A 26,846-nucleotide genomic window follows, 5' to 3' on the forward strand; every position below is an offset into this window, starting at 1 on the left:
AGAGGAACATGAGTCAGTGTCTGTCTACAATTTTGGGGGAAACAAACAAACAAACAAAACAAAACATTTTTTTTGTCTCTGCAGGTTTTCGATGTTGCCACAAGTTCCCGTCAAACACGCTTTAAAAATCACATGTTCGTGTAAATCAAGCGAAACTCCAGGTCATCGGAGAGAACAAAGTATCCAGTCTGATCTGCTCGGCTCGACTCTCCGTTTCAGTCGTTTTCTATTATAATACAACTGCATCAGTGTCCTTGGGGTTGCTGTGGCAACACCGCCAAAATTCCTGTGATGTCATTCGTATGCGCCACAGCACAACAGTGGAGGATATCGAAGCGCTGGTATACCTGCTGCCAAACCGATGCCAAGTGTCTGCACCTCATCACCGGATCACGGTGTTGGTTTGTGTGGAGCCACTTTCCCTCACTGCCGGATTTCAAAAATGGCGGTTTGGAATTTTGTAAAGGACTTGCTCTCATGACACATCGAGGGACGCCACTGACTGGCCCATCTGCTGCATGCTGTCTGTTGACATGCAGTCACATTTTAGGACCATTCAGAAGCCCAATGGAGCAGGTACCAGGTACTACCACCTAATGGGAAACCCTGAAAACCGAGCCGAGCAGGTATTAGTGGAAAAGGTCCGTAAACAAAACTAAAGACTGCACAAAATCCAACTAATCATTGTTCTAATGCATGAAGCCTCCTAGTTGTTTGTAAATCATGTACAGTAAAACTCATATGCTTCATAGTCGACGCTGAGAGAACAAAACATACGACCACATGTCTCACAACCTAAAATTATCAAACTTTACCAGCAAGGATTTAAAAAATGTTTAAAACTGTGATTATCTGATACTTTGTTCTGCAGAGTTTTGATCTTTTAAAGTTCTTAAGTGGATGAAAATCACTGCGGTGCCCTGAAGATTAGAGGATGCTCATCTTTGAATAATCTCAAATCCAACTGTAAGAACTGACGGGACAACATTTAACACAGTTATGTTTAATCGTTAATCAGGTTTCAGTTCAATTTTAGTTTGTTTGAGTTTAGTTTTTAAATCAATGAAAGTGTTTAGTGTTAGTTTTTAGTTTTTAAAGGTTTCATTTCTTCCTTTTTCATTCAAATTTATTTTATTTTATTTAATTGGAATTAAATCAAAAACAGTCTATGGGGTTGAAGAGAAAACCCCAACAATCAGCTGATCCCCTGTGTGCAACACAGAGGGCAGAAAGAACTTCTTTTTCTTTTTAAACATGAAGAGATCTCCAGAAGCACCAGGCTGAGGGAGGGGCAGACGTAAACGTCACCCGAGAATCAAGAAAGAAAACGTTGCGATCTGCAGCAGCGAGTGAAGAGGTGGGAGAGGAGAAGGAACTCTCAGTGCATCATGGGAAGTCCTCCAGCAGGCTGAGCCTACAGCAGCAAAGCTGAGAGAGTCTGAAAGTGGAGATTAGCCTGAACACCGAAGGCTGTGTTTAGAAACTCAGTAAACAGAAGTAAGGCAGCAGTCTGAGAGTAAGGTGTTGTGATGGGATTACATGGTACTACGAGGTCGTTGACATTTGATGTGGTCAGATTATTTATGACCTCGAGGAGTTTAAGTTCAACTCTGAGAGCAAATTTTACCAAACTGACAAAGACTAAAGTTAGAGCCACTTCCTGTGTATTTGTATTTTATCTGAAAGTTTAGTTTTTATTTAAATTTCAGAGAACAAAATTTTTTTTCACACACAGATAAACAGATAAATCAGCCCCTGCCATCAAGGATGTCTTCAGAGATCCAATTAAATACGCGTTTAAGCCATAAAGGAAAAAAAACATTTTCTTAGTCATCTTGTTCCAAGGTTGACACTAAAGACCATCTGATGCTTTTCTAATGCCTTTTTAATTTTGAAATGTTGTGCTGATGTTTGTACAAAATGAGGACGTAGACTTTGACTTGGATGTTGGAGAATTTATGTTTTTCATGGTTTTTGGTGCTTTATTAAACACAAATTGATCAAATTATTTGAAATGTTTCAATCATAAGCCCCGGTATGACAGAGTGTCATTAAACTCGGTCCTTTGTTGTTGGTTTTTGCACGGAAAAAGCTTTCAATATATTAAAGGCTATGCTACACTCTCAATGACAGGAGAATAAATGCGACTCTTTCAACTTGTGGCAACATGACTGCAGATTTGTTCCAAGGCTTTTGGAACAAAACATTTATTTTTCAGAGCTGCTCAAATAAAATCTCTGGAATGACTGCTGAGATTCAAACAATAAGCAGTTGTTCATAAGTAACGCAAACTCATCTATCACTGTTTTAAAAATCAAAGGAATGTGACTCTGTCCTCGGTAAAACCTTTAAATCAAGTCTGACAGACACTTCAGTTCAGTTTGGACATTAAACTCTGTGAGAAAATATACAATCTGTCACATTTAGACACTTTTATAGAGAAAGAACTTGGCTTTGAAAAACCTCAGGTCCACCGTCATCTTCATCCTTTGTGATTGGTCAGTTCGAAATGCTGCTGAGGAGTCCACTCAAAACAAAACAAACAATAAACAACCAAAAACAAAAAAACAGGCCATGCAGAACCAGAGAAAGGCGTGACCTTTAAAATCGGCCAGTAAGAGCAAAGCAACAACCCTTAAATGGCTCTGAAAGTCGTTTCTGACGAAATCCAGCAGAAGGTGAGTTTATAAAATGTCAGTGTTGGTGCTGAAATTAAATTCCAACTGGGAGAGAGTCGCCTGGTAGCTTAAAAAATGAGGGAAAAAAAGATGAGACTGTTTTAAAAACAGTCAAGAACCTTTAAGGAATCTGCAGAGAAAGGTGCATTGAAAACAAGACAGAAATAAATAACCTCGAATTTAAAAAACAAAAGATCCCATCAGAAAAAATGTGAGATTATGAGGAACTGCAGATCCTTTTACACACAAACATGTGAACGTTCGTGAGACCCTCCTTCCAGTCCGCGATCAGTTACTCCCAGAAAACGTCAAGTCAAATCTTCTGTTTAGTAAAAACTCAAATAAGAGACGGCTCCAGCTTTTCTCCGGTTCCCCTCCGTCACACACTGAAGAAACCGTTTGAAAACAGACATTTGTTTGCTGTCAGTTTTCAGTAAGCAGACCGGCTATAAAAGCCATCTTCAAGGTTAAGCTGTTTTATTTGACAACAGTCACGTCAGAGCACTTTTGCATCGTAAGGTAAAGACCTCACAATATTATAGAAAGAAATCCAACGACAGGTTTAAAAAACACTAGTAGAAAAAGAGAAAAACATCCCTCCGTCTTCTCGTGGCCTTTAGTTGCCGTTTATGTCCTCGTGTCGGGTTCAAGTCGAGAGAAGCATCTGGTTCTCTCGAAACCCCGCTGTCATAGTGTTTGAGTACAAAGCTATGAAAGAAACAGGAAGGTGGAGGGAGGACAAAGCGCAGATTCCCACCTGTTGGAAAGTGTAAGAATCAGCGGAGGGTCTGACTGATCCTCGGCTGTGAACGCGTCCACCAGTGAAAGGCCCACACAAACCATGACACCTACCAAAAAGAGTCAGCCGATGCAGCCTAAACTTCTCATGGCGTCGGGTTTTTAGTGATGCATTTCAGAGTCAGTGCAGATCCGGCTTTTCCTCCGACCCTCCAGGAGTTGAGGAGATCATTGGGCGAGGTTGTGCCCGGTGAAGAGCTGCTTCAGGCGGGCGGGGAGCTCAGGGCTTCTGGGGCCCCGGGGAGAGGACCACGGGGGTGGAGAGGCCGTCGACGCTCAGAGCCGGGATGTGGATCTGATTACTGCCGTTAGAGGGAAACTGAGAAGAGACAGAAAGAGACACTGAAGATGAAAACTTGACGTTTTATTTTGAAGGGATGTTAGAAAACATCCTGCCAACTTGGTAAAAATCAGCTGTTTTTCAGCTTCACTTTCTTTTTTGTCTTTCTGTAGAACATGATGCACACTGATGAGGTTTATGAATTCTTTTTCTTCCTCAGTAGCCAATTTACTGATTCTAGGACATTTAAGGCATTTTTAAGCAAACTGAGCCCGTCGCTTCTGAACACTTTAAGGTTTGCACATTGACGGAAGAATGTGTAACTGATTCCTTTTTATGCCTGCATGTCATTTTATCTGTAAACACAAACGCTTTGAATAAAGTTTTGATGTTAACAATCCATTAAAATTTGGTTCTGCAGTCTTTTATTTATTTATTGGTTGAAAACTGCCTCAACATAGAAACCATGATTCTTACAAGTGTGGTGTGTGTTATCCACATGTAGAAAGTAACATTAAAATTTAAAGTATCATGTCACATTTGACCTCTGACCTCACATCTGGATTTCTTTCAAGTTGACCTATAAATATTTTATATCTTTAAAATATAGTCAAGAAAACGAGAATGAGCTGCCTAGTTAGAAATAAACTGTAGCATAATGTTACATCATAAGTTGGTGTTATTCATGCTACTCTTAAACAATGTTTGCATACAAAATACAAACACTATTCCCTTAAAAGTAAATCGTGCCCAGAGACTGAGGTGTCTTGGTGGAGATTTGCGATCTTGCAGTGTATCTCGTCTCATTACGTTTTTCCAAGAATAACACATCACACAATGACTCAAATTAAACACTTTGTCTTCAGATTAAAGGTCGAACATTTGAGTCTCTGGAGAAAAGTACTTGAAATGGTTAAACTATATAAAAGCAAAACTCCCAAACAGTGTCTGTAAACTCTGTAAAGTCCCACTGGGCACGTGATGGAAGCTGAAAAAATATTCTGACACTTCATTTACTTAAAATACAGACATAACCCTGAGAAACCCAGGACTCAGGGGTACTTACTATGATTTAAGCCTGCCTGGTTTACCTGTTCTTTACTTACATTTTTAACGTAGTACTCATAATCTCAGGCCTCAAGGGTTACCCGTACCTCTGCCTGCTCTAAAACTGCACACTTTGCCCTTGTACACTGGTCTGTCTTGATAAAGAGGCAACCTGTTTAAATAACAGATATTTATTTATAGTCTCACTAGATCACTGAGGTCTGGTGAGCACATGGTGGAAAATCTTTCATATCTGAACATTTCCGCTCGGACACAGAACGCTTAAAAACTCTCCTTTTGGTTTCTTCACACTTGTAGCCCAAATCCTCATCTTACAATGTAAAAAACCAGCTGAACACTTTTTCCCGTTACTGAAGAGTTAAAATGGGTTAAAACACAGCTTTTTCTAGCAGGTCATGAAAGATGTTACAGAGGAGCTGCAGGGTTTTCACAGCCTGCAGTTTTTAGCTGCACCACAAGGAGGCGACAAAGTATCACAGCGTCACGATACAAACAGCAGAGAAAACTTAACACATTTGTTTCAGAACACAGGACGAAATGACTTAATGATACTAGTTATAGACAAATAAATGCTTAAACTACCCAACTGTGCACACAGGCATGCAAACATTAAAAAATATTTAACGTTTGAAGCTTTTCCCTCTTCTTTTTAAAACATTTTTTGGCCTAGATCCTCGCACCGCCCATCCTTCCTGCCTCCAACACATCAGCTTCAAGCGTTCCCTGTTCAACGGCTGTCTAATATAACCCACATCCTGACAGGTCCCATTGTAACGAGATAATGTGCAGTGTATTTTAGTGCATTATAATCATTATTACGACTCCGTCAGAGAGAAGACTCAGAATGTGCTGTTGTTTATGCACCGAGTGAACTGAACCTTTAATAACAGATAACAGACGGACTTCAAGCTGGGCCAGAAACCTGCAGACACACAAACCAGCTCTGTGTATTCTCGTTCATCTATCAATGTGGGGACTTGTGTGTATCTTAGATCATGCGAGGACGCCCCTCCTCACTTTGATTGAGACCTTCAGGTTTAAAGGGTTTACACCTGGATTTAGGATTCATGTTTAGAACTATATTCAGATTAAGGCTGACGTCAATATGAGTCCTCACATAGTATATGTGTGTGTTTGCGTGTGTGTGTGTGCGTGCAGGCACCCTGGATCAGATTCAGGTACCCGCAGTGCACAGTATCCGTGTGTGTGTGTGTGTGTTTGTGGTAGAGGAGCTTGTGTCCTGAAAACCAGTTTTTATACTTTGGTGATTCTGTGATGATGCTTTCCTCTTCAATGCCAAATAAGTAAATATAAGGGCCTCCCATCAATGATGGTCATCCATAAATCGTCTTCTAATTTCACTACATAAAGCCAGTGTGGCCAGACACCATGCTACAGAGTCTCCACTGAACATATGACTGATGCTGCGCTGATGCTTCATCGTGTCATTTTATCGCTCAGTAAATTGAAGGCGAGTCAGTTTTCATGAGCGAGCGACAGTTGCTGCTTCATACAGTTGACTTACTCGTTCTGAAAGTGTGTTAACGCACAGACTCCCATGTTAAAATGCACAACTTTACAGCATTAAAAGGCATGTTTACAGCCTGGTGCAAAATCCCTTTTGGGCCTCTATGAATATTTTCCACCTTCATAACAACTGAACAGGCAGTGAATGCATCACAGTGTGGGACCTGCTCAGTGCAGACGTCCATCAACACTTCCCAGAGAACCACCGGCTGCACATTGCCCTCCCTGGAGGACATCTCCAGATCTTGGTGTCTCAGCGGGGCGAGGAAAATAATTTAAGACCCTTTTCACCCTGGACATCTAACTGTTCAACCTCCTGCCCTGCAGCACAGGTGCACCAAGCGCCGGGTAAACAAACGCAGTTTTTTCCCCTGAGCTATCACAAATTTGAGCTTGTATAAATAAACAAAACAAATGATTATTTAGCAACTAATGTGAAGTTCAACAGTGAATGGTGAATCCTTAATATGTGTGTGTCTTCTTTATAGCAGCCTTTATTCTTTACATAGTTTTATAAGCTTTCACTGTTTTCACTCATTTTTCTACTTCAATGTTTTTGCACTGTACAGAATATTACACCAAATCTTGGATATGTCTTATGTACAATGGCGATAAAGGCTTTCTATTCTACAGTACGGCTTCTGCAAGAAGTTTGTGGTTCTGTTTTGTTGCACTAATTAGCCGGTGTCTGTGTGTGATGCACCCATACAGTCTGTAGCTGCAGCTTGCTGCACAACCCAAAACCAAAGGGTGACATGATGACGCTACGTCCATCTTTTATACAGTTTATGCTTTTAACCACTCACTTCTACGCCGGGCTGTGAAAACACAGCCTTAGGGAAATAAGAGAATTTTTCTGCTTTTATGTTTATATTTGTTTAAAACTTGGCTGCAGAAAAATATTTCAGTGAAAACTTATTTAATGACAAACTCAACAGCAAACATGCACACAGAGATCAAGGGACGATAATGATGACAGACGGCCTCTAAAATGATCTTTTCAGCGCAGACTGAGACATGAATTGTTGCAGAAGGAATGAAGGGGATCACCACAGGCAGTAGGATTTCACTTCTGGTGTAAATGAGCATCTAAGTGTCTAAACTTCCCAACTAACAGCTGCTGATGTATTGAACGTGAACCAGAGTGCATGACGGCGTGCGTGAAGCGGCAAGCAGAACTGCAAACTTGCTGCACAAACGTGTGAATTTTCTGTGAAACTGAAGCTGTGGTTTCATTTACCAAACCTGCATACAGACAAAGACCAAAGCATTATGTGGCTGTAAGGTAAGGTTCAGTGTGAGCTCTGCAAATGAACAACCTACAGATTATATTTTAAAAGACGAGTATCTTAATGTGAGAACCAGCTCTGAACACTTTTTTCTTTCAGTTTTCACCACAAACTTCACCTGCAGACTGATTCTTTTCTCTTTCACCAAAACAATATTGTCTTTTAGTTCCTGCACATGTTTCCAGCTGATTAAAGGATTTTACTGTGAAGGAGTTTTGGTACTGAAGTGAATTTTGTCGCACTTGTTATCGTCCATTTGTTTGTGGATTTGTGTTTCAGGATGTGGGAACTGCATGCAGTGGGCTCAGTGTATTTATTACCTGGAAGGAAAGTTTAGCTGGCGATCGAGGAGCGATGGGACTGAGCGTGCTCCAGAAGTGGATGGTGGAGGGAAGAGGGCTGGGAGTCAACAGGACCGGAGTCTGGAAGGATAAATGGACAGAAACATCCAAGAGTGTTTGACAGGAACGAACGTTTCAAGGAAAAACAATTGACAAATGATTCAACTTCCTGTGTGGACGTCCCAACCAGATTCAGTTCTGTTTACATCAACAAGTCAGAGTATCTAACAGTGAAATCCGTCTTTATTCCTTTCTGTGGAAGGAATGCAGGTTGTTCCTATCAGCCGCTCTACAAACGCAGATGACACATTTAAAGACAGAAAATGTTTAAAAAAAAGAAGAAGCTTTAATTCAAGAACTCCTGACACTGCAGAACAAATCAAAAACAGGAAGAATGACTCATCAAAACAAGCTTTAATATCAATGCAGCATTTCAGATGAAGGTTAACTGAACAATGGACTAAACCAGAGCTCAATCTGATCTCAGCCAGTTAAACTTAAACTTGAAAGTCTTCATATGTGCATATACTCTAAATTTGTTTTAGAGTGAACAAGAACAAGTTCTTAATGAAAATGTTTGAATTCAATGTACCATCCTTTTAGCTGATGATATTGGGAGAAAAACAGATCACAGAGGATTTATAAACACATACAAGACCTTCACATGTAATTAGGGACTGAAGAACAATATTTTGATTCACTTGTATTGAAAATGACTTTGAGGTCATTAAACGTTTTTCTAAAAACAACAACAACCAACAAGATGAAAAAATGATCTTTTTTATGAATAAAGTTATTTATGATTCAAACATGTTTCCCGAGACTTTGAACTTTGGGTACATTTCTGTTCCCGTGCACTAAAATGCACGATCCATGCTGCACGTTTGGCACCTCTACGCTAATTAATTTAGTTTTATTTACACAGCGCGAAATCACCACAACAGTCGCCTCAACGTGCTTTATATTGTAAGGTAGACCCTACAATAATACATACAGAGAAAAACTCAACAATCTTATGACCCCCTATGAGCAGCACTTTGGCGACAGTGGGAAGGAAAAACTCCCTTTTAACAGGAAGAAACCTCCAGCACAACCAGGCTCAGGGAGGGGCGGGGCCATCTGCTGTGACCGGTTTGGGGTGAGAGAAGGAAGACAGGATAAAGACATGCTGTGGAAGAGAGACAGAGGTTAATAATAACTTACAATTAAATGCAGAGAGGTGTATAAACACATAGTGAGTGAGAAAGGTGACTGAAGAAGAAACACTCAATGCATCATGGGAATCCCTGGCAGCCTACGTCTATTGCAGCATAACTAAGGAAGGATTCAGGGTCACCTGGTCCAGCCCTAACTATATGCTTATAGTGTCTGTCTCCTGAATCCAAACTGGAAGCTGGTTCCACAGAAGAGGGGCCTGAAAACTGAAGGCTCTGCCTCTTGTTCTACTTTTAAATACTCTAGGAACAACAAGTAGGCCTGCAGCGCGCGAGCGAAGTTTTCTACACTAAACTCTCACAGTCTGCTGTGTGTTACGTGATTTGAAATAAAGATAATTTAAACAAACAGCTATAGACAAAACAACAGATAAGTGACGTTCCAGGGAATTCAAGGTCTGTGGTGCTGTAGAGGAAAGTGTTTCGTGTCGACTTGTTGTCAGCAGCAGCGATGCAAAGAGGATCGCTGCTAGAACGACACAATCCTCCAAGTTGCGAACAGACGCCTATATGAATAAAGACACGTGTGCCACACATAGACAAGCGAGTGTTTACCAGAGCGTGGGAGGTGATGACCGTCGGGGTGAGCGTGTTGGTCGCTGATCCAGGAGCCAATAAACTGTTAACTGCTGCATTCACCTGCAGAAGGAACAGGAAGCAACAGCACACGTTTACCTCTAAACACAGCACGATCATTCACTCATACACTTGCACATATACACAATATATATAAATCCCTATAATCCCATAGTTTGGAGAAAATAAATAAAAATGTTAAAAGCTCTGATGTGTTTTTGGATTTTTATTCAATCTTGTGACTGCCAAGGCTCACACGGGGTTAGAGTTCAGGGTGAAAAGCGCCTACACGCTGTGAGATTTCAGCAAACCTAACAGTCGATTAGAAGTGTGTCACAGAGCTAACAAACAGACTGCAGAATGATTAAACTTATGAATCATGGACTGTGGAGAAGATTTTTGTTTACGTGTCACATTCATCTTGGTGGGCTCATGATAAGGACTCGAGGACGCAGCACACAAAATATCTTCAGGGTTTTCCTGGATAAAAACATTTTTGGCAACCTGAAAACTTACACAGCTTTACTACAATATTCAAGACTTTAGAGCTCTTTAAAATGATCACCGAGGACCAAACTCTCTACTTAAATTATTTGTTTGTTAAACAACACGTTCTGGGCGTAGCAGGCCTGCTTTGTGTGGGCGTGTCCTATCGCTCCCTGACTCCTTTCCTCCTGCAGAGTCAGCGCACAGCTGACTCCACACAGCAAACGACACTCGAGTCCAAAAGCTGTGAAGAAGAGTCGGTCAGTGCCAGTGGGCAGGCTGGCAGTGTCGTTTCCTGCTGTGTGGAAAGGAGTGCATGTTCCGACTGTTTCATAACAGCATCGACATCTTTCTGCTGATGTCGCTTTGCTTTTGATAGAAATAACTGCCCAGCTGTGTCCCTATTTAAGATCCTTTTAATAAAACCTAAATCAATAAAAGATATTTAAAGTGATTATTTATGCAGAAGTGGAAATATCTGGGTTTTTACAGACTTAAAATGAGCCTCTGTGGGGGTGGCCACGGACTTCTGCATGACTGGCAATTAATTTTTGTTACTGTCTTAACAGTAGTCTCTGCATATTCCTGTTATTTGTTGTCATTTGTAGTCGATCCACTGTCACTTTAAAAATATGTATTACAACGTGTACAATAAAATATATATGGACTTTTACTCTTTGTTAGCAGGATATATGTTATAAATTTGTGGTTACACTTAATCTTGTTGTATTCTGAAGTTGTCTTATAGTCATTTACATTTGCAGTATGTGCTGCTGATGTTTAAAGAAAACAAAACGAACACATCCAGAGCGGCTAAAAGCTTTAAGAGAAAAAGCTAAAAGCTTTTCGTCCTGGACGTTTTATTTAAGTGCTGTGAGACTCACATCACAGACTCAAAGGATTCTGAAAACTTCAATTTATCTGATAAATGTCTAACGTTCAAGTTGTTACATAGCACACATAGTGATGTTTCTCCATTTCACAAACAAAACCTGCATTTTTCTAGTGTTAAAACATGACTATATGAGAAAATGTCTTTGAGGGATTCACAGCTAGATGATGAGCCTGGTATCAAAGCAGAGGTGAAAAGGTGACTGTAACTGTTTTGACCAGTCACTTATCCCGCCGGTTGCTATGACATTTGATTTTATGTCATAGAAACCCATAGCAGCCATAGTTTACTGACCTCAGACTTTGTCTTCCTGACTTTCTGTTTTAAATATTTTTTTTATGTTTGTGAAGCACATCTGAACTTTTACATGTGATGTTTAGTAAAGTGACCAGCAGTGTTGCGGACCTTATCGAGGGAGAGGCCGGGGGGCAGGGAGGGAGAGGAGGGCAGCTCCAGGCCTCGTGGCTTCTTTTGTTTCGGAGGAACGGCGTCCGAGGATGAAGCCGTTGGAGAGGTCACCGGCGAGGACGTCGTCACCGGGGGGATGACTGGATCTGAAGGAAACAAATCGCAGGAATGAAATCTAATGAATTATGGGAATAGACATAAAAAGAGGAGGCGGTCTCGGTGGGCTCCACCCAGAGAGGGAAGAAAAACCCTTTCCTCAATCAGGGAGATCATCTAAAATGCTTTCCTGTCACCTGTTAGCGTGTCCTGGCCCTCACCCTCTGTCCTCCCCTCCTCTGCTGGCTGCTGAACTCCAACCCCGGCATCAATGCAGGGCGGGGGCGGGCTTTCCACAATGGTGGGGGGAGGCTCTGGCTCTCCCGAGTCACAGATCAGCTGAGGAACCTGGATGGAAGAGCACAGGGCACCACCTTAGCACCATGTTTCTGTTAAACCTTTATTAAAAACCCAGAATTTCCTCCTCCTCCTCTTACCTCCTCCACCTGTTTCCCATCCAGTGTCACCATCTCCAGCAGCTCCTGCTCTGACGGCAGATTCTCCTCCTTGATGACGATGGGTGGAGGACGGGCGGTGGGAGGAAGAGCGACAGAGGGAGGAGGAGCAGCAGTCGTCATCGGCACCTGTTGCTGCTGCTGATTGGGAGGTGGGTTGATAATAACGAACACAGGGGCAGGGTGAGACTGATGAGGAGCAGCATGCGGGTGGTGCGAGGGGAAGTTGGTGGGGTTGGTAAGGCCCCCGCAATCCTCCTGCTGTGGGCCCTGTGTACCCATTGAGACATGAGGAGGGGGGACAGGGCTCACCGTGCCCCCTCCGAGAGTGATGAGGGTGGACGGGTCCCCCATGTTGGTGAGATAAATCTGGGGAGGGTCGCTCAGCGGAGCAGCAGGAGGATTCTGGGAATGTAAACCAGAGACGAGAACATTAATAAAGGGGATGTTATTTTCCATCATATTTATAACGTTCCAGTGGTGGATGTTCATACTGAATACTGATAAAGGTCCAAATAATGACTTCAGTAGATGTACAAGTAACCCCTGTGAGTCAAAAACAGGCTTCATTTAAAGTAGTTTTTTCTACTCTTGGATCCGTACGATGTCACTGAGAGCAGAGATATCTCATAAAGTCATCTAACGCTGGGCACACTGTGCGATTTTTGGCTCATTTTGAGCCGATTTTTCAGTCGTGCGACTGTTTTGGTGATCGGCCCGAATTTCGCCTTCATCGTGTATCGTGTAGTATACGTGAGGTAACGAGAAGCGATAAACACCTCACGACCAGCTCCCGATCATCAATCGTTTGGTCGTAAGAAAATCAAACCTGTTTGAAATCCTGTCGGCCGTCCTGAGGGCGTCACCGCAGCCTCTCACACTGCGCACACGCAAACGCAGAAATGAAAGTGAAAAGACGGAGCAGCACGGCAGCACAGTGGGTGATCTGGACCCAAGCGATGGAGGCACAACTTGTAGGATGAGGCAAGCTCATCTGAGCCTTTTCGATGTGGCCTCACAAAATTATCACGACTACAACAACCATGAAAATAGTTGGATTTACATGCTGCTCAATCACAGCTGCCAATCACGTTTTTCATTAGAAATTTAGCAAAGTTGATGGTGTGTGTGTGTGTGTGTGTGTGTGTGTGTGTGTGTGTGTGTGTGTGTGTGTGTGTGTCTGTGTGAGTGAAAGACAAGAGAGAGGAGAGCGAGCGACAGATTTCTGTTATAACCTTCATTTTATGGACGCACAGCGTGAGCATTGGGCCGTATAGTGTGAGACCCTGCGTCGTGACCTACGAACTTCTAACCCCTGCGAGTCAATCGTGCAGTTTGAGCAGAAGCTGGATAACGCGAGTGGAAAAAAAAAAATCGCACAGTGTCTGTCCAGCTTTAGGTGTTCTCGGACAAGTAACCAAGTACCAGGCGTGACTTTTTACTGACCTGTGATTGGCCATTGGAGTTGGCTGGTATCTGTGGGCTGAGAGCCGGGGTCGGACAGGGAGACGTCTGAGTGACGATCACCTGGAGAACAGAGTCCGCAGCGCTCCCCACGGACGGAGAGGATTTAGACTCCGGTAACACACACACCTGAGGAGGAGGACACACCAAAAAAGGCCTGGAGTTAGAGCAGCTGATTGCCACAAATAGTGCATGTGCACATGCGTGTGTTCGTCATATGGCACAGACATAGATATGGCACGGCAGCGCAAGGGTCAGGAAGAAAAAGTGTATTAGAGATCCATTTGAAAAATAGAAAAATAAATAAGAAAAAAAAGCGTTTAAAAAATAAATAATACATTAACAGGAGTAAAAGCTAAATATTGCTTTTACTCCTAATCAACTTATAATGACTACGACCCTCAAGATGGGTGAAGTTAAGTATAACAAGAAGAATACACTGATTTGACAAAGACTAACCAAATGTCATTGAAGACACAACCAGCCCCATCTATCTATGGGGCTCAAGAGCTGTGAGGCGATCGTGGCTCAAGAGTTGGCAGTTTGTGTTGTAATTGGAAGGTTGCCGGTTCGACCCCCTGCTCTCTCTGTCCTGGTCGTTGACTAAGTAAAGCGCTATACAAATACAGGCCATTTACCATCTATCTGTGCATAGACTGGCATTAGGAGCCCAACAAGATTACATTTTCACTGCTTACATGTACAAAGACAGTGATGTGAAAACAAGTGTCTAATATTTCCTATGAACAGCACCTCGTTTTTCTGTTCAATTTTGCTGTGATGTGACTCTGGATCAACTTCAGAAGTAGGTCATTAACTGTGACTAGGTCCTCCTCTGGTAAAATAAATACGTTTGCAAAAAAAAAAAGCAAATCCTTTCACAACCCGCATAAATCACAGGAATTAAATAACAAAAAAATGTTAGCTGCACAACCTCAAGCAGTGTGAAACACAAAGTCCAGCAGCTGCGCTGAATTATTATTATTAGTATTATGAAGTGCACAGAGGGGTCAGGGGGTAACATTTAACTCTTTTTACCTCTCTCGGTGTGCGATCAACCTTGGGGACAGGCTCTTGTTGCAGGAGGAGCTCTGATTTGATTGGCCGTGGATTGGGTGAGGCCTGCAGGGATTGGATGGTGAAGGTGGAGTAGAGGCCGGACTTCATGTAGTCGTTTCTGGAGCTCTTCTGGGAGCTGCTGGGTGACGAGCGCTGGTGATCCACGCAGACAGACGCAAAGAAAGAAAAAAAGCAATCAGCCAATTATTCATAACACCCTGTAGGAAACAAAGGAAGTGTGGACGTACCTGGGGCAAACCCTTTGTTGGACAAGTTGGTGCCACGCCCCCAAGGCTTTTTGATTGGTTGTTTGAGTCGCTGACGTCCCTCCTCTGGCCCTCCTCTATACTGCGTATCCCATCGGGGAGGGAGGGATCAGGCTGACTTACAAACTTATAGACAAACTTCTGGCCGCTCACCTTCTTTATGATATTCTGAAAGAGGGGGAAAAATGGTGAGCCTGCCGACCTGGAGGTAACGTAGTACTCGTTTTGCTGCAGTAACAGTGGTATTATCAGCAGTACCTTGTCGTAGTAGTATCTCAGTGCCCGGCTCAGTTTGTCGTAGTTCATGTTGTGCTTGTTCTTGCGGAGCCCCCACAGGCGGGCCACCTCCTCGGCGTCTAGCAGCTTGAACTCGCCGTCCTCACTTGTCCAGGAGATCAGGTGACGCTGCCGCTGGTCCTCCAACAGATGAAGCAGGAACTGCCACAGCGTGATGGACGGGTCCATCGCTGAGGACACGGACAGACAGTTGAGGATTGTTTCAAAAATAAAGACCATGCTTATTATAGTCATTTATGGGCAGCTGAATAACCACTTAAATCCAGCTATTAGTTATACTTTGGAAGAAAGGAGTTCTTTCACTGGCTGGCAGGAATAAATATTTAAGATTTCAAAATATTCTAAAAACACTTCAGCAACTGTATTTGAAGGAGACATGTGAGGCAAAACTGCTTTACATCTACACTCCCGGGCATTCCCAGGCGCGCCACACGCAAGCCTACAAAAACAAACAAACAAAAAAATAAAAATAATAAAAAAGACGAGGAGCACAAGTGTCACCGTCTGCACGGCTGCTACGCAGTCTGCTGCCCCCCGAACACCTTGTTGGCTCCGTCTGCATCCCGAGTGGAGGATGCAACCCAGAAGGAAACGGCGATCAATCCTGGGAGATGTGCTTTACATTCAAAACCATCTGCTACACTGGCTTCAACTCGCTTACAGATTAGCCAGCATATCACACCGCTCCTTTCTGTGCCCAATTTTTCATCTGTCAATTTTTGAAGAAGAACCATGTTTATTAAATCAATTACTTAAGACTGACTAAAATAATGGAGACTATGGTTTCCAGTCAGAAATCCAGCATAAAGCTCAGTGTAAAACTGCTGCAGGAAACCAAACAGGTCATCAGAGTAATGAATGACAGGTGAGAGCACAGGTGGGCCAGCTCACCTGAAACAAACATCAGTTTACGGTATAAAATCACAACAGAAAAATAATCTGCCACAGTTTTACGAGAAATAATAAGTCATTTTAAAGCTGAAACTTGCTTAAAGCCTCTGAGTGTAATACTTTCTGACTGTCAGACACAATCACACAGTCAGGGGATTTAAGAGAATGAGTACTCTCCAGCAGAAGCCAGAGAGAGACTCCTCTGAGAAGGTCAACATTAAACAGATTACACAGAGGGAGATGCCTGTCAGCCATGGAAATGAACCTCATTACCATTGGCTGACCTGGTACACAACTAACCTATCGAACACCTTGGAAACCATCGCCATGGTGAGACCTTTCATCAATGGTAACCAAGGGCGAGGAGAGAAAAACAGAGCAATGAGGAGGGTTCACTGCTGACATCAGCTCACCTCTGCTGCTGCTGCCCTGCTCAGAGGCACTCAGTACAGCCACTGTGGTGTCAGCATGAATCTGACACACGGAGGACCAGGGATACTCGAAGGAGGATGTGAAGCCCTTATAAATGTTAATGATAACGCTGAAGATTATTATTGGTTTTTAGCAGTATTTACAGTTTGTTTACAGTTATTTGTTGTTGGCAGCAATAAAAAGCTGACCTCTATAGTGGGATGGTCACCGCTGTGAGAGAGGGATGTGGTCAGAGTGCGATAATATACATGTCCACATTTTGAAAGCAGGCGCAGTAGCTCATCTGGTCATTTTGATTCACAGGTTATTACGTGAAGTGACAAATGTGACCTTGACCTTCAGCACAATCACAGGATTCACAGAATCACCAATCAGCACACAGCGTGACCTGACCCTGGACGGGATAACCCACCCAAATATATTAAATATCTTAAATTTTTTTCTTGGATGTGTATTTTTTTATGCATCCAAGGGGACGCCACCATCCATGTTCAGCTTATCACTAGCTAATCCCCTCGCTCTTATTTTGAAAGTCCAGTTACTGCTAACTAGCTCTGACTCCTCTAGACTGGGCTCCGTCTTCCCGAGCTTGCTGCGGTGCATCACTGTGGAGCTGCACTCCAGTCCCAGAGTAAAGACTCTGCATTATGGTCCAATTTATTCTATACTGGACTATTAAAATATTTAAAGAGCAGAACCTTTAAATGAATATTTATCTAAATAAATAATTCAAGCAAATGTACATGAAACTTATTTCAGCGTGCAAGTTAAAGACACTGATCCAACTTTTCCCAGTACTGAGCCAAGACCCATGATAAAATGAATGATCTGTATCAATTACTATGAGGAGGCGGCTGGGATTCATTCTTTACACATACGGAAACATGTGGCTCCACTTAAACACAGATTTCCTAACTTTGTACAATAAAATGTGACAAACAAATGCATGAAAACTGAAAAGCATCTAAATGATCATATGCTGTAAGCTTCTTCCATACTATGTGAGCCCTCCGTCCCAGCAACCCACAAACCACTGCTGGCATGCCACATAGTAAACAAAGAAGAACTGGATAAACCAGATAATCGAGTTTGGGAGCGAGCATCAGATCCAAATCAAACACCGTTCCAGACTGTTACTGTTCGCTAGTGCAAGTGCACATAATTAGGCACAGTCAAACTCAATAAATCAGAACAAAAAGAATGTAAGTGGATGTGAAGAACTGCAGAGACGTCAACAGAAACAAGTTTTAACTAGCAGAGCAGAACGGTTTACTTTTTCTTTGAGAGGTTAAAAAAGGAAAAGCCTTTGCTCTTCAAACAACGCTATAGCTGCAGACAAAAGGGAAATAAAAGCACCACAAAAGCAGTACCTGGGTAAATACACTTTATTATCTTCCACCACTGCTGCTCAGTAATGATAGAGCAGAGGCTTCAGCAGAATTCTTGGTGTGCTGTTTACCTTGTGCAGGAACAGCAGAGCAAAACCGTGAACCTGATCTCTGCAGGAAAATTCACACAAACACATGACGACGATTACGCCAGATACAAGGGCGCTGCGCGAATTAATGAATGCAGCAGCTAATCTCTGCGCGCAGGTTTCAGCGTGGCACAGAGACGAGTCAGATTGCCCTCACACTGTGAGCTGACCATAACAACCACCGCCGCAGACGGTGGGAATCCCATTAGAAATTCTGGTTTCTGAAAAAGAAACTGCATCTGATGAGTTAAAAAATAACAGCCGGAGCCGAGCGACTCGTGCACCTCTCTGCTGACAGTGCAGCGCATTTATTTAACCTTTATAAAAGCTTCTTCCTCCCCCCAGCTGCCGGATCTTCTGTTCCATCAATCCCTGTAAATAAATAATGTGAATGCTGTTTAAGCATTTCACATAACTGAGATCCTCCTGCACTTTTTTGGCACTTAACTACTTCTGTATACTTTGTGCTACGGAAACCGTTCTTTTTATGAGTTTTATTTGTTGGTTTGAATGAAATGGAAAAATCTTCTAATCCTCTTTAAACCCACCCTACTTTTAACTAGTTCCGCATACTTTGAGCTAGAGAAAAAACTTTAAACCGGTCCCAACACCATTAAGGTATTACTAGTTTTGTTATATCTTTTATGGTTTTCAAAAGCCCTGCATCATGGATGGATGGTTTTCAAACAGTGACATTTTAAAATTTATAAAAGAAAAACTAGAAACTAAGGCTACGTTCACACTGCAGGCGAAAGCCCATCAAATCCGACTTTTTTGACCCTATGCGACCATCTATCCGATCATGGTGTGACAGTGTGAACGGCACAAATCCGATATTTTCAAATCCGATCTGGGTCACTTTCGTATGTGGTACTGAATCCGATGCATATCCGATGTTTTAGAAAGCGACTGCTGTGTGAACGGTCACGTCGCATTAAATCCGTCTTTTATGTCACCGACACAAGACAGACGCCAATTATCAGCACCGGAGAAGCGCCGGAGAAGACATCGCAAACGCTTCCTGGCCATCCAGTGAAACTGTTGGGAAGACAACGTTGGAGAAACGTGAACATTTTCTTTGTACTGTATAATCTGCAGATTCTGACAGAAATCTGCAGCTATCCTTTGAAGCACCGCTCCTCTAAAAGAGCAATCATGATCATTATTAGGCCAAATGTAAATAACAAAATAACTTTATAACTTAAAGCAAAATTGGGAAACGTAAAGTCCGAAACAAGTCTTTATATTAAGGGCCATCAGTCACACAATGCTGTTTGGTCTGGGTCTATACAGAGCGCGTTGTGTGTGACGTCTTCTTTTGCGCATGCGGGCCGGTTTGAGGGTTCACACTAGAGCGCGTTTGCTGTCACATTTTATTTGTAGTGTGAAGAAGCAGAGAAAAAATCAGATTTGATCAAAAAATCTGAATAGAGCACGAAGACCTGCAGAGTGAACGTAGCCTAAGACTCAAACTCAAGTTCTCAAACCAATTACAACATCTCACTCTGTGTATTTGCACGAGTCTGAGCTTCGGTGTAGGATTTTTGCGACAGCTGCAGATCAATGCTCAAAGTTACAAAAATGAAGAGGTGACTGACCAACGCACTACAAAGATTGTCTCTCACAACACAGGATGTGATGTGAAAATCGTCATGTGACACCTGAGACACAAAGGACGCAGTGAGCATAAAAATGACTTAAGGATGCAGACACAAGCTGCTCCTGAAAGGTGGATTTAAATTCAGCAGATTCAGACCAGTGACTGTATAAAAGACACTGGTTCAGACTGATTGGCATAGAAACACAGAGGCAGGTGTGTATCACAGTGTGTGTGTGTCTTTATGTGCAAACATTGCTATGACATGCGCGCACACGCGCGCACACACACACACACACACACACACGCGCGTGCCCACATTTGTGTGATAGGGGTGTTTACAAACTGCCACCAATCAGAAACTGCCTGCTGAGCTAATTTCTGCTCTTTTTCTCTTGTACAGCATTTATTTCAGCACTTCTTCATTTTGATGATCTTCAGCTCCAGTTCTGCTCTTTTTTTGTTTTGAAAAAGGAATTTTCAGCAATTGAAGCTCAGTTTAGCTACTACTTGTTTTTATTTAGTGCATTTTCAGTTTTTGGTACCCTGGCCTTGCGACAGACTGGCGACCTGTCCAGGGTGTACCCCGCCTCTCGCCCTATGACAGCTGGGATAGGCTCCAGCGCCCCCCGCGACCCTGAAAAGGATAAGCGGAAGCAAATGGATGGATGGATGGATGGATGGAACCCTGGCTTTTTATACTTAAGCTGGCTGATATTTTAGTAATCTTAATTCTACTACAGCCAAGATACTTGAGCAACTGAAAAACGAAATGCCAGAGTCAACATCAGTTGCAGCCGTAGTTTTATAATGAACATGTTCACAAGTTCAGAAAATAAACGATTACACATCTAGATGCCAGAGTGTTCACCGGTATGACAGCTTTGCTCTGTCTTAATCCATATTCTGAATACGCAGACTTTTCTGAAGTTCCCACAGAACAAACGCTGAGAGGAAAACAGAAAAACCCAAACACAGACTGAGTCGAACCACTGGTTTGTTCCCAGAAACCACGTCCTGTTGCACTGTGGTTTCTCTGCTTCCTGACATCAGTTTGTCAGTCAGATCTCAACATACTGTTCTGGTTACAGGGGAAAGTGTCTGGTTTTACTAAAGGAAACTAGTTTTCAATCAAACTTTGTCTGACTGTGCAGCTTAAAAATATAAAAGATTAATTTGTCAATGATTTATAATATCAAAGGAAATTAAACAATATTTTGTTACCTTTTGGTCGGATAAAAGGCCTGATTGATTAATGGATTTAAAATTGAAATCACGATTTAAAACAATGCCAGTTTAAGATACATTACCGACACTTCTTTTTCTAACACTGTCGGCTTTTCTGAAAATCGTTTTGTGGCTAATTCCTCAATGCCAATTAAACAGGAATCCACTCTGACAGAGTAGCTCTGCATGACTCACAGTTCAAAACAACCTTCATAAATCTTATACTGAGCCGTGGTGCAGCCCCTCAGTTCTTCCCCTGACTGAAACAGGTCATTTTAGGTCGTCTCTCTAAGTCGAGATTCAGAGATGCCCCTGAAGTGCTTGTGGTTCGACAACCGATGAGCCAGAGCCGACAGACAGGCTGCTTTTAGGGATATTTGGACTGTGTCTGTAGCCCAGTTACTCAAATACTATATCACTGCTATTGATCTCTGTGTGGGTGAACAGTTGGCCACTTTCAGAGTTTTCACATCTCTTCTAAACCAGCCAAGTATGGCATAAAGTATGGAAACTGTGATGCCAAAAAAACCAAATCAAGATAATAGAAACATGATTTAGTTTCATTAGAACATGTTCGTCATCTGTCATAGATAAAGGAAACAGTATATATTCCTGTATGAAATGCAATGGGGTAATAAATGACACCCACTTGGTCATTTTAGTCGCCTGATGATTAAGGCCATCTTAATCTTTAGACCTAAGAGTAGAAATAAACTCTCAAACTGGGTGTTTGGGCAGTCTGAAGCTCTTTTGGTGCACATATATGTCCTTGTATATACGCTGCCTTCATTATGTTGAAACTTTGACTGTGTTTAATATAATACAGCATTAATGCACTTCAATACGAGCTTTGACACCGATTCTATTTAAGAGGAAATGAAAAGAGTATCAGATAGCCCCTTCAAGAGCAGCAGGAAGGGGAGGAGTCAGAATATAACCTGCCAAGCAGGCAGGTTATATTCGCAGACGCTCTGAACCTGGCAAGTGGCTCACAGTTTAAAATCAGCTCTTTTCTTGAACAGATAACCCAAAGATTCTCTTATTTCAGAGTCAACAAAGTCAAGAGGTGTCTGGAACATGGCAGTGAACATGTACTTTCCTCCAAAAACACAGACTGACACAGCAGATAAAGAACTGAAGACGAACATCCTGAAAGCTCAGAAGATACAAATCACCACTTCTGGTCAAAACTTTCAGAATAAAGTCAAAGCAAAAACAGGATGTTTGTGAGAGGGACCTTCAGCCTTGAAATGACGTGGAATCCAACCACACGATGGTCCCGATAGCACAGCTGACAGCGCTGTGACTCCTCATCAGCACACATCACACCAGAAACATGTCACATCTCACAGCATCGCTCAACACACATCAGAATGAGTCAGTGTTGCCATGGCAGCAGGTGATATTACATCACAGACCTGACACTGTCTCCATGATAACAGTAGGCATCATGTCTGTGATAGGGCTGTGTTAATGGCAGTTTTTACAGTCAAATTCAAGCAGATGCCACACTTCATAAACCACACAGGCCCAGAGCGCTCGGATCTTTACTGCAGTCTGTGCCCTAAACCTGCATTCGCTCTATTGGCCAGCAGGGGGCAAAACCTATGTTTGCAACCCCCCCCCCCCCAAAACAAAACCTTACTTTTTACTAGAGATGAACCGATCAGATATTACGTATCAGTATTGGTCCGATACTGACCTAAATTACTGGATCGGATATCGGAGAGTAATGAAAAATGTAATCCGATCCATTAAATATCACAAAAGCACCTCACAAAACTTGCAACATGGCGTAACTCAGCTCTAGGGCTGCCACAAACAATTATTTTGATAGTCGACTAGTCACCGATTATTTTTGCGATTAGTCAACTAATCAGATCGTCATCCATTGAACGTAAAACGTACAGCTTATTGCACCAGCAGCATCTGCTCTTATATAACTATCATTAGCTTACAGCTTTAAGTGTTTATGGTCTGTGCTAACTAAAAATAAAGACAAGATGATGGGTTATTAAATTTTAATGACATTTGCAGATTGTTTCAGTGAAGTTTAATAAACTCCTTGCTATCTAAAATATAACAGGACACCGCAGTAAATTCTCAAGCATAGCACACTTCTGATAATCAGCTGTCTCCTTGACGTTTATTCAGCTGTGTAAAAACTATAACTTTAATCTCAGCCAAACCGATTTACTCAGGAACTAATAAAATACTGAAAAAGCCAAACAATAACAGTTTTAAGTTATCTAAGTGAAAGCGAAAGACGGCAGTGGGTTTGAAAACGATTTGCCGGGTGTCCGGTGTTCTCACGGCTCTAGTGAGCCTTGAACCCCGGCTAACTATCGAGCTAGTGGGTAACAGACGTCTCCGAAAACGTCGGAGCGCTTTTGAAAATATGTGGTGTCCTGATAAACTGAGCAGATATTTGAGGTTTACACAGCTACATTCTCGCCTGAAAATATGTTAAACGTTTATTTTGTGACCCAGAAAGAATAATAAGAGTAATATTAAAACTAACTAGCTTCCGCCATTGTTGGAAACTGAGCTCGGCTGCGCTATGAATTCTGGGACACAGCTTCTTCTTCTTCAGGGTTTAACGGCAGCTGGCATCCTTGTACATGCAGTGCTGCCATCTTCTGTTTCAGTCCGTTATTACACTCTTAAATCCTGCTACTTATTCCTGCGTCTTTTGTGATCTTACAAAGCTTCAAACGACGTGTCAACTATTAAACCAGTCGTCGACGATTTTGATAGTTGACGTAATCGTGACTAGTTGACTAATCGTGGCAGCCCTACTCAGCTCATAACCTTAGCCCGTCGGAGCAGTATGTGTCACGTGATAGAGCGGCTGTGGCACATCAAATCCAATTTTTTTGACCCTATGCGACCATCTATCCGATCATGGTGTGACAGTGTGAACGGCACAAATCCGATATTTTCAAATCCGATCTGGGTCACTTTCATATGTGGTACTGAATCCGATACATATCCGATGTTTTAGAAAGCGACTGCTGTTTGAACGGTCATGTCGCATTAAATCCGTCTTTTACGTCACTGACACAAGACAGATGCTAATTATCAGCGCTGGAGAAGCGCCCGCGAAGACATCGTGAACGCTTCCTGGCCATCCAGAGTAGATGTCAGTGAAACTGTTGGGAAGACAACGTTAACATTTTCTTTGTACTGCATAATCTGCAGATTCTGACAGAAATCTGCAACTATCCTTTGAAGCACCGCTCCTCTAAAACAGCAATAATGATCATTATTAGGTTATTTACATTATTATGTAAATAACAAAATAACTTAAAGCAAAAATTGGGAAACGTAAAATCCGAAGTCTTTATATTAAGGGCCATCAGTCAAACAATATTGTTTGCTCTGGGTCTAAACAGAGCGCGTTGTGTGTGACGTCTTCTTTTGCGCATGCGGGCCGCTTTGAGCGTTCACACTAGAGCACGTTTGCTGACGCATTTTATTTGTAGTTTGAACGAGCAGACAAAAAAAATCTGATTTGATCAAAAAATCGGAATTGAGCATTAAGACCTGCAGAGTGAACGTAGCCAAGGTTACACACGGTTTATTAATTTAATGCTGATAACAGGTATGCTGTATCACACACTCACAGCCAGAAAGTTGGCATCGGATTGGAAAAATGGGTCAGATCAGACAGATGGGCCACAGCTATGTGTCAGGGCTTTTGCTCTGGCTAGTGGTCAATGAAGTTGTGTCATTTTTGAACGAATAGATACTGCCGTTGTACATTATAAAACAAAAATCATTCATTTAGCCAACAGGTATTTCTGGTACCAACTAGCAAAAGCAGAACACATGGAAGCAATCGATAACCTCAATTGCAGCCCAAAACCAATCAGTATCATCACAACGTTGTTCCATTTTGCACAGTACTGTAAAACTGTAGTGCATACTGTAGTATTTTTGCTCGACCACATTGCCAAGCACTTGCATTATATCTCGCCATGGTGTGCAGCATGTCCTTGAAAAATCTAAGAAAGTGGACAAGTTAAGGACAAAAGAAAAACTCGCAGAACTAAGAAACTGTTTACATCAGACAGACAGCATCTGAAAGTCACGTCCTTAAAACAAATCCAGCAAAGACCTGACACAGGACCTGAGAGATCACTGAAGTTTCAGCAATGATCTCAGTGGAAGGGTGGCAGTCAAGAAAGCAGTGAAAGGGAATGGAAAAGGAAAGGTTGATGTATGAAAATTACACAAGAACTCAAGTGAAAATCACTGACAAAGGGTCTAATTGAGCAATTAATCCAAATTTGATATTTCTGAGTCAAATCATCATCAGTATGTATGAAGGAGGTCAGGAGAGAGCTACAACAGTAAGTGTCTCCAGCCACCTGTAAAACACTGTGGAGGCTCTGTCATGGTTTGGAACTGTATTTCAACCAGTGGTGTTGATCTTTTCAAAAAAGATGTAATTAAAACTGCAGAGACGTACAAATAGATTTCGATTCACGATGCAATACCATCTCAGAAGTTACTGATTGACAATGTTTTTTTTAGCATGCTGCATTTCCATTTATGTTCATATGAATTGATAAAATAAAGCAGAAACTGTCATTTTCATAACCCCTGTATTAATCTCTAGTAGTGTGCTCTGCTCCAAATTATAAACAGGTATTAGTGCTGTAGCAACAGTAAACATATAAACACACACCATCCCCCCTGCAGTGACTTTCTGCCCCCCTACTGTGAATAGTTAAAGAGCATTTAGTGTGGATTTTCTCTCTCAGGCTGCAAGTTTGTACACGCCTGCAGCAGCATGAAAACAATTCAGGTCCAACCCAGCTGCAGGCCACAGCAGCTTCCACACACCTGTTGCAAAGCTGCTGCTTCTTCCCTCCAAAGTGCACAGAAACACACGCAGGACTGCGGTACACACACGCACGCACGCAACTGTATCCTGCAGCAGTATTTCTCACCGTTAATCAGTGGGTTGGACTCCATCTTCAGCAAAACGATCCTTCTCGTTGCTGTTTTCTATCTCCCAGATGCCTCACACCACCTCCATGCTGCTGTCCTGCTGTCAGTCTGTCTGTGTTTGTTTGTGCGTCTGTGAGTCTGTTAGTGTGTGTGTGTGTGTCTGTGTATGCGCTGGAGGGGGTTTACAGCTGTCAGAGCCAGGCTGAGGAGGCTGAAGAGGAGGCGACGTTCAGCAGCTTCTCTACCGGCCTGCTGGCGTTATGTAACCGCTCCGAGCTGCCGCTGCCAGGCTCCCCTACCTCCATGATAACCACACTAACGGAAAGCAGAAGTTATCACAAAAACCGATATGACAAAACAGAAAAAAAGTCCCTCTTATGTGTCAAAAAACAATCTTCATCCGCTGATACCTCAGTGATTAATTAACATCCACTGTGTTAGTTAGCGTCCAATAGCTTTTCACTGGTTAACAACGCAAATTAGATCCATTCTGCGGATGTGCATGGGGCAAACTGAGGCGATTTTCTCCCGCTCACGTCCCTCTGCCAGAGCCTGGATGTGTTCAACAGCTAACTGGCTATAAGTCCGCTGCCAGGCTAACACTTTTTAGGAAAAAAAAAAACTATAAAAATAATAGACGTCTGTGTATATTTGTCTCATCTGTGGAGTCCGTGGTTGTCGTTTAACCACTCCGGTGATGCTACTTCCGGTGTTGTACTCCACAAAGTTTACACAAGTTCAAGGTTTCTCCGGGCTGCAGCGCTTAGCCAGGCTTAGCCTAGCCTAGCCTGCTGCTATGACAGCCCCCCGCCTTCCTGTGCTTCTGCTGGTGCGTCAGCCCCCCCAAACAGCCCCTCCGACTGCGGGACAGATCTAAAAGGAGTACACCAGGAACGGTCCACAGGCCTCCGGCATGGAGAAAAAGTAGTTTGTACCATCTGCCCCAGGCTGTTAGTAGGCTGTGTCCGAGGATATCGTATTTAATGCGTGTTTTCCCAGTTTCTTCCTGTTTGGAACCACACGCCTCCTCAACGCTTCCATTCTCGTCAGATTAGCCTCAACACAAACG

At 42.6% G+C, this 26,846-nt stretch overlaps 1 protein-coding gene across 1 annotated transcript; it reads right to left on the reverse strand.

Moving 5' to 3' along the window:
- elk1 (ETS transcription factor ELK1) lies at positions 1-26,846 on the reverse strand. Its single transcript, XM_005931136.2, has 11 exons — positions 25,777-26,846; positions 15,156-15,364; positions 14,880-15,065; positions 14,611-14,784; positions 13,555-13,701; positions 12,091-12,513; positions 11,851-12,001; positions 11,555-11,703; positions 9,751-9,834; positions 7,961-8,062; positions 1-3,795 (listed from the first exon to the last, which is right to left on the reverse strand). Exons 1-11 carry the CDS (start codon positions 25,799-25,801, stop codon positions 3,697-3,699), a joined length of 1,749 nt encoding a protein of 582 aa, XP_005931198.1. The 5' UTR covers positions 25,802-26,846; the 3' UTR covers positions 1-3,696.

The sequence above is a fragment of the Haplochromis burtoni genome, unplaced genomic scaffold (genome assembly GCF_018398535.1).
Source record: "Haplochromis burtoni strain Fernald_Lab_line unplaced genomic scaffold, NCSU_Asbu1 Contig_138, whole genome shotgun sequence".
NCBI classification, from domain to species: domain Eukaryota; kingdom Metazoa; phylum Chordata; class Actinopteri; order Cichliformes; family Cichlidae; genus Haplochromis; species Haplochromis burtoni.

What these genes read in the sequence shown, in the direction of transcription:
- elk1 (XM_005931136.2), bottom strand. Translation starts at nt 25,801, where the DNA reads ATGGAGTCCAACCCACTGATTAACG. An exon ending in TTGATCGCACACCGAGAGAG is followed by an intron (nt 13,702 to 14,610) that starts GTAAAAAGAGTT and finishes CCTCCTCCTCAG; the next exon opens with GTGTGTGTGTTACCGGAGTC. An exon ending in GGGCCAGGACACGCTAACAG is followed by an intron (nt 11,704 to 11,850) that starts GTGACAGGAAAG and finishes TGTTTCCTTCAG; the next exon opens with ATCCAGTCATCCCCCCGGTG.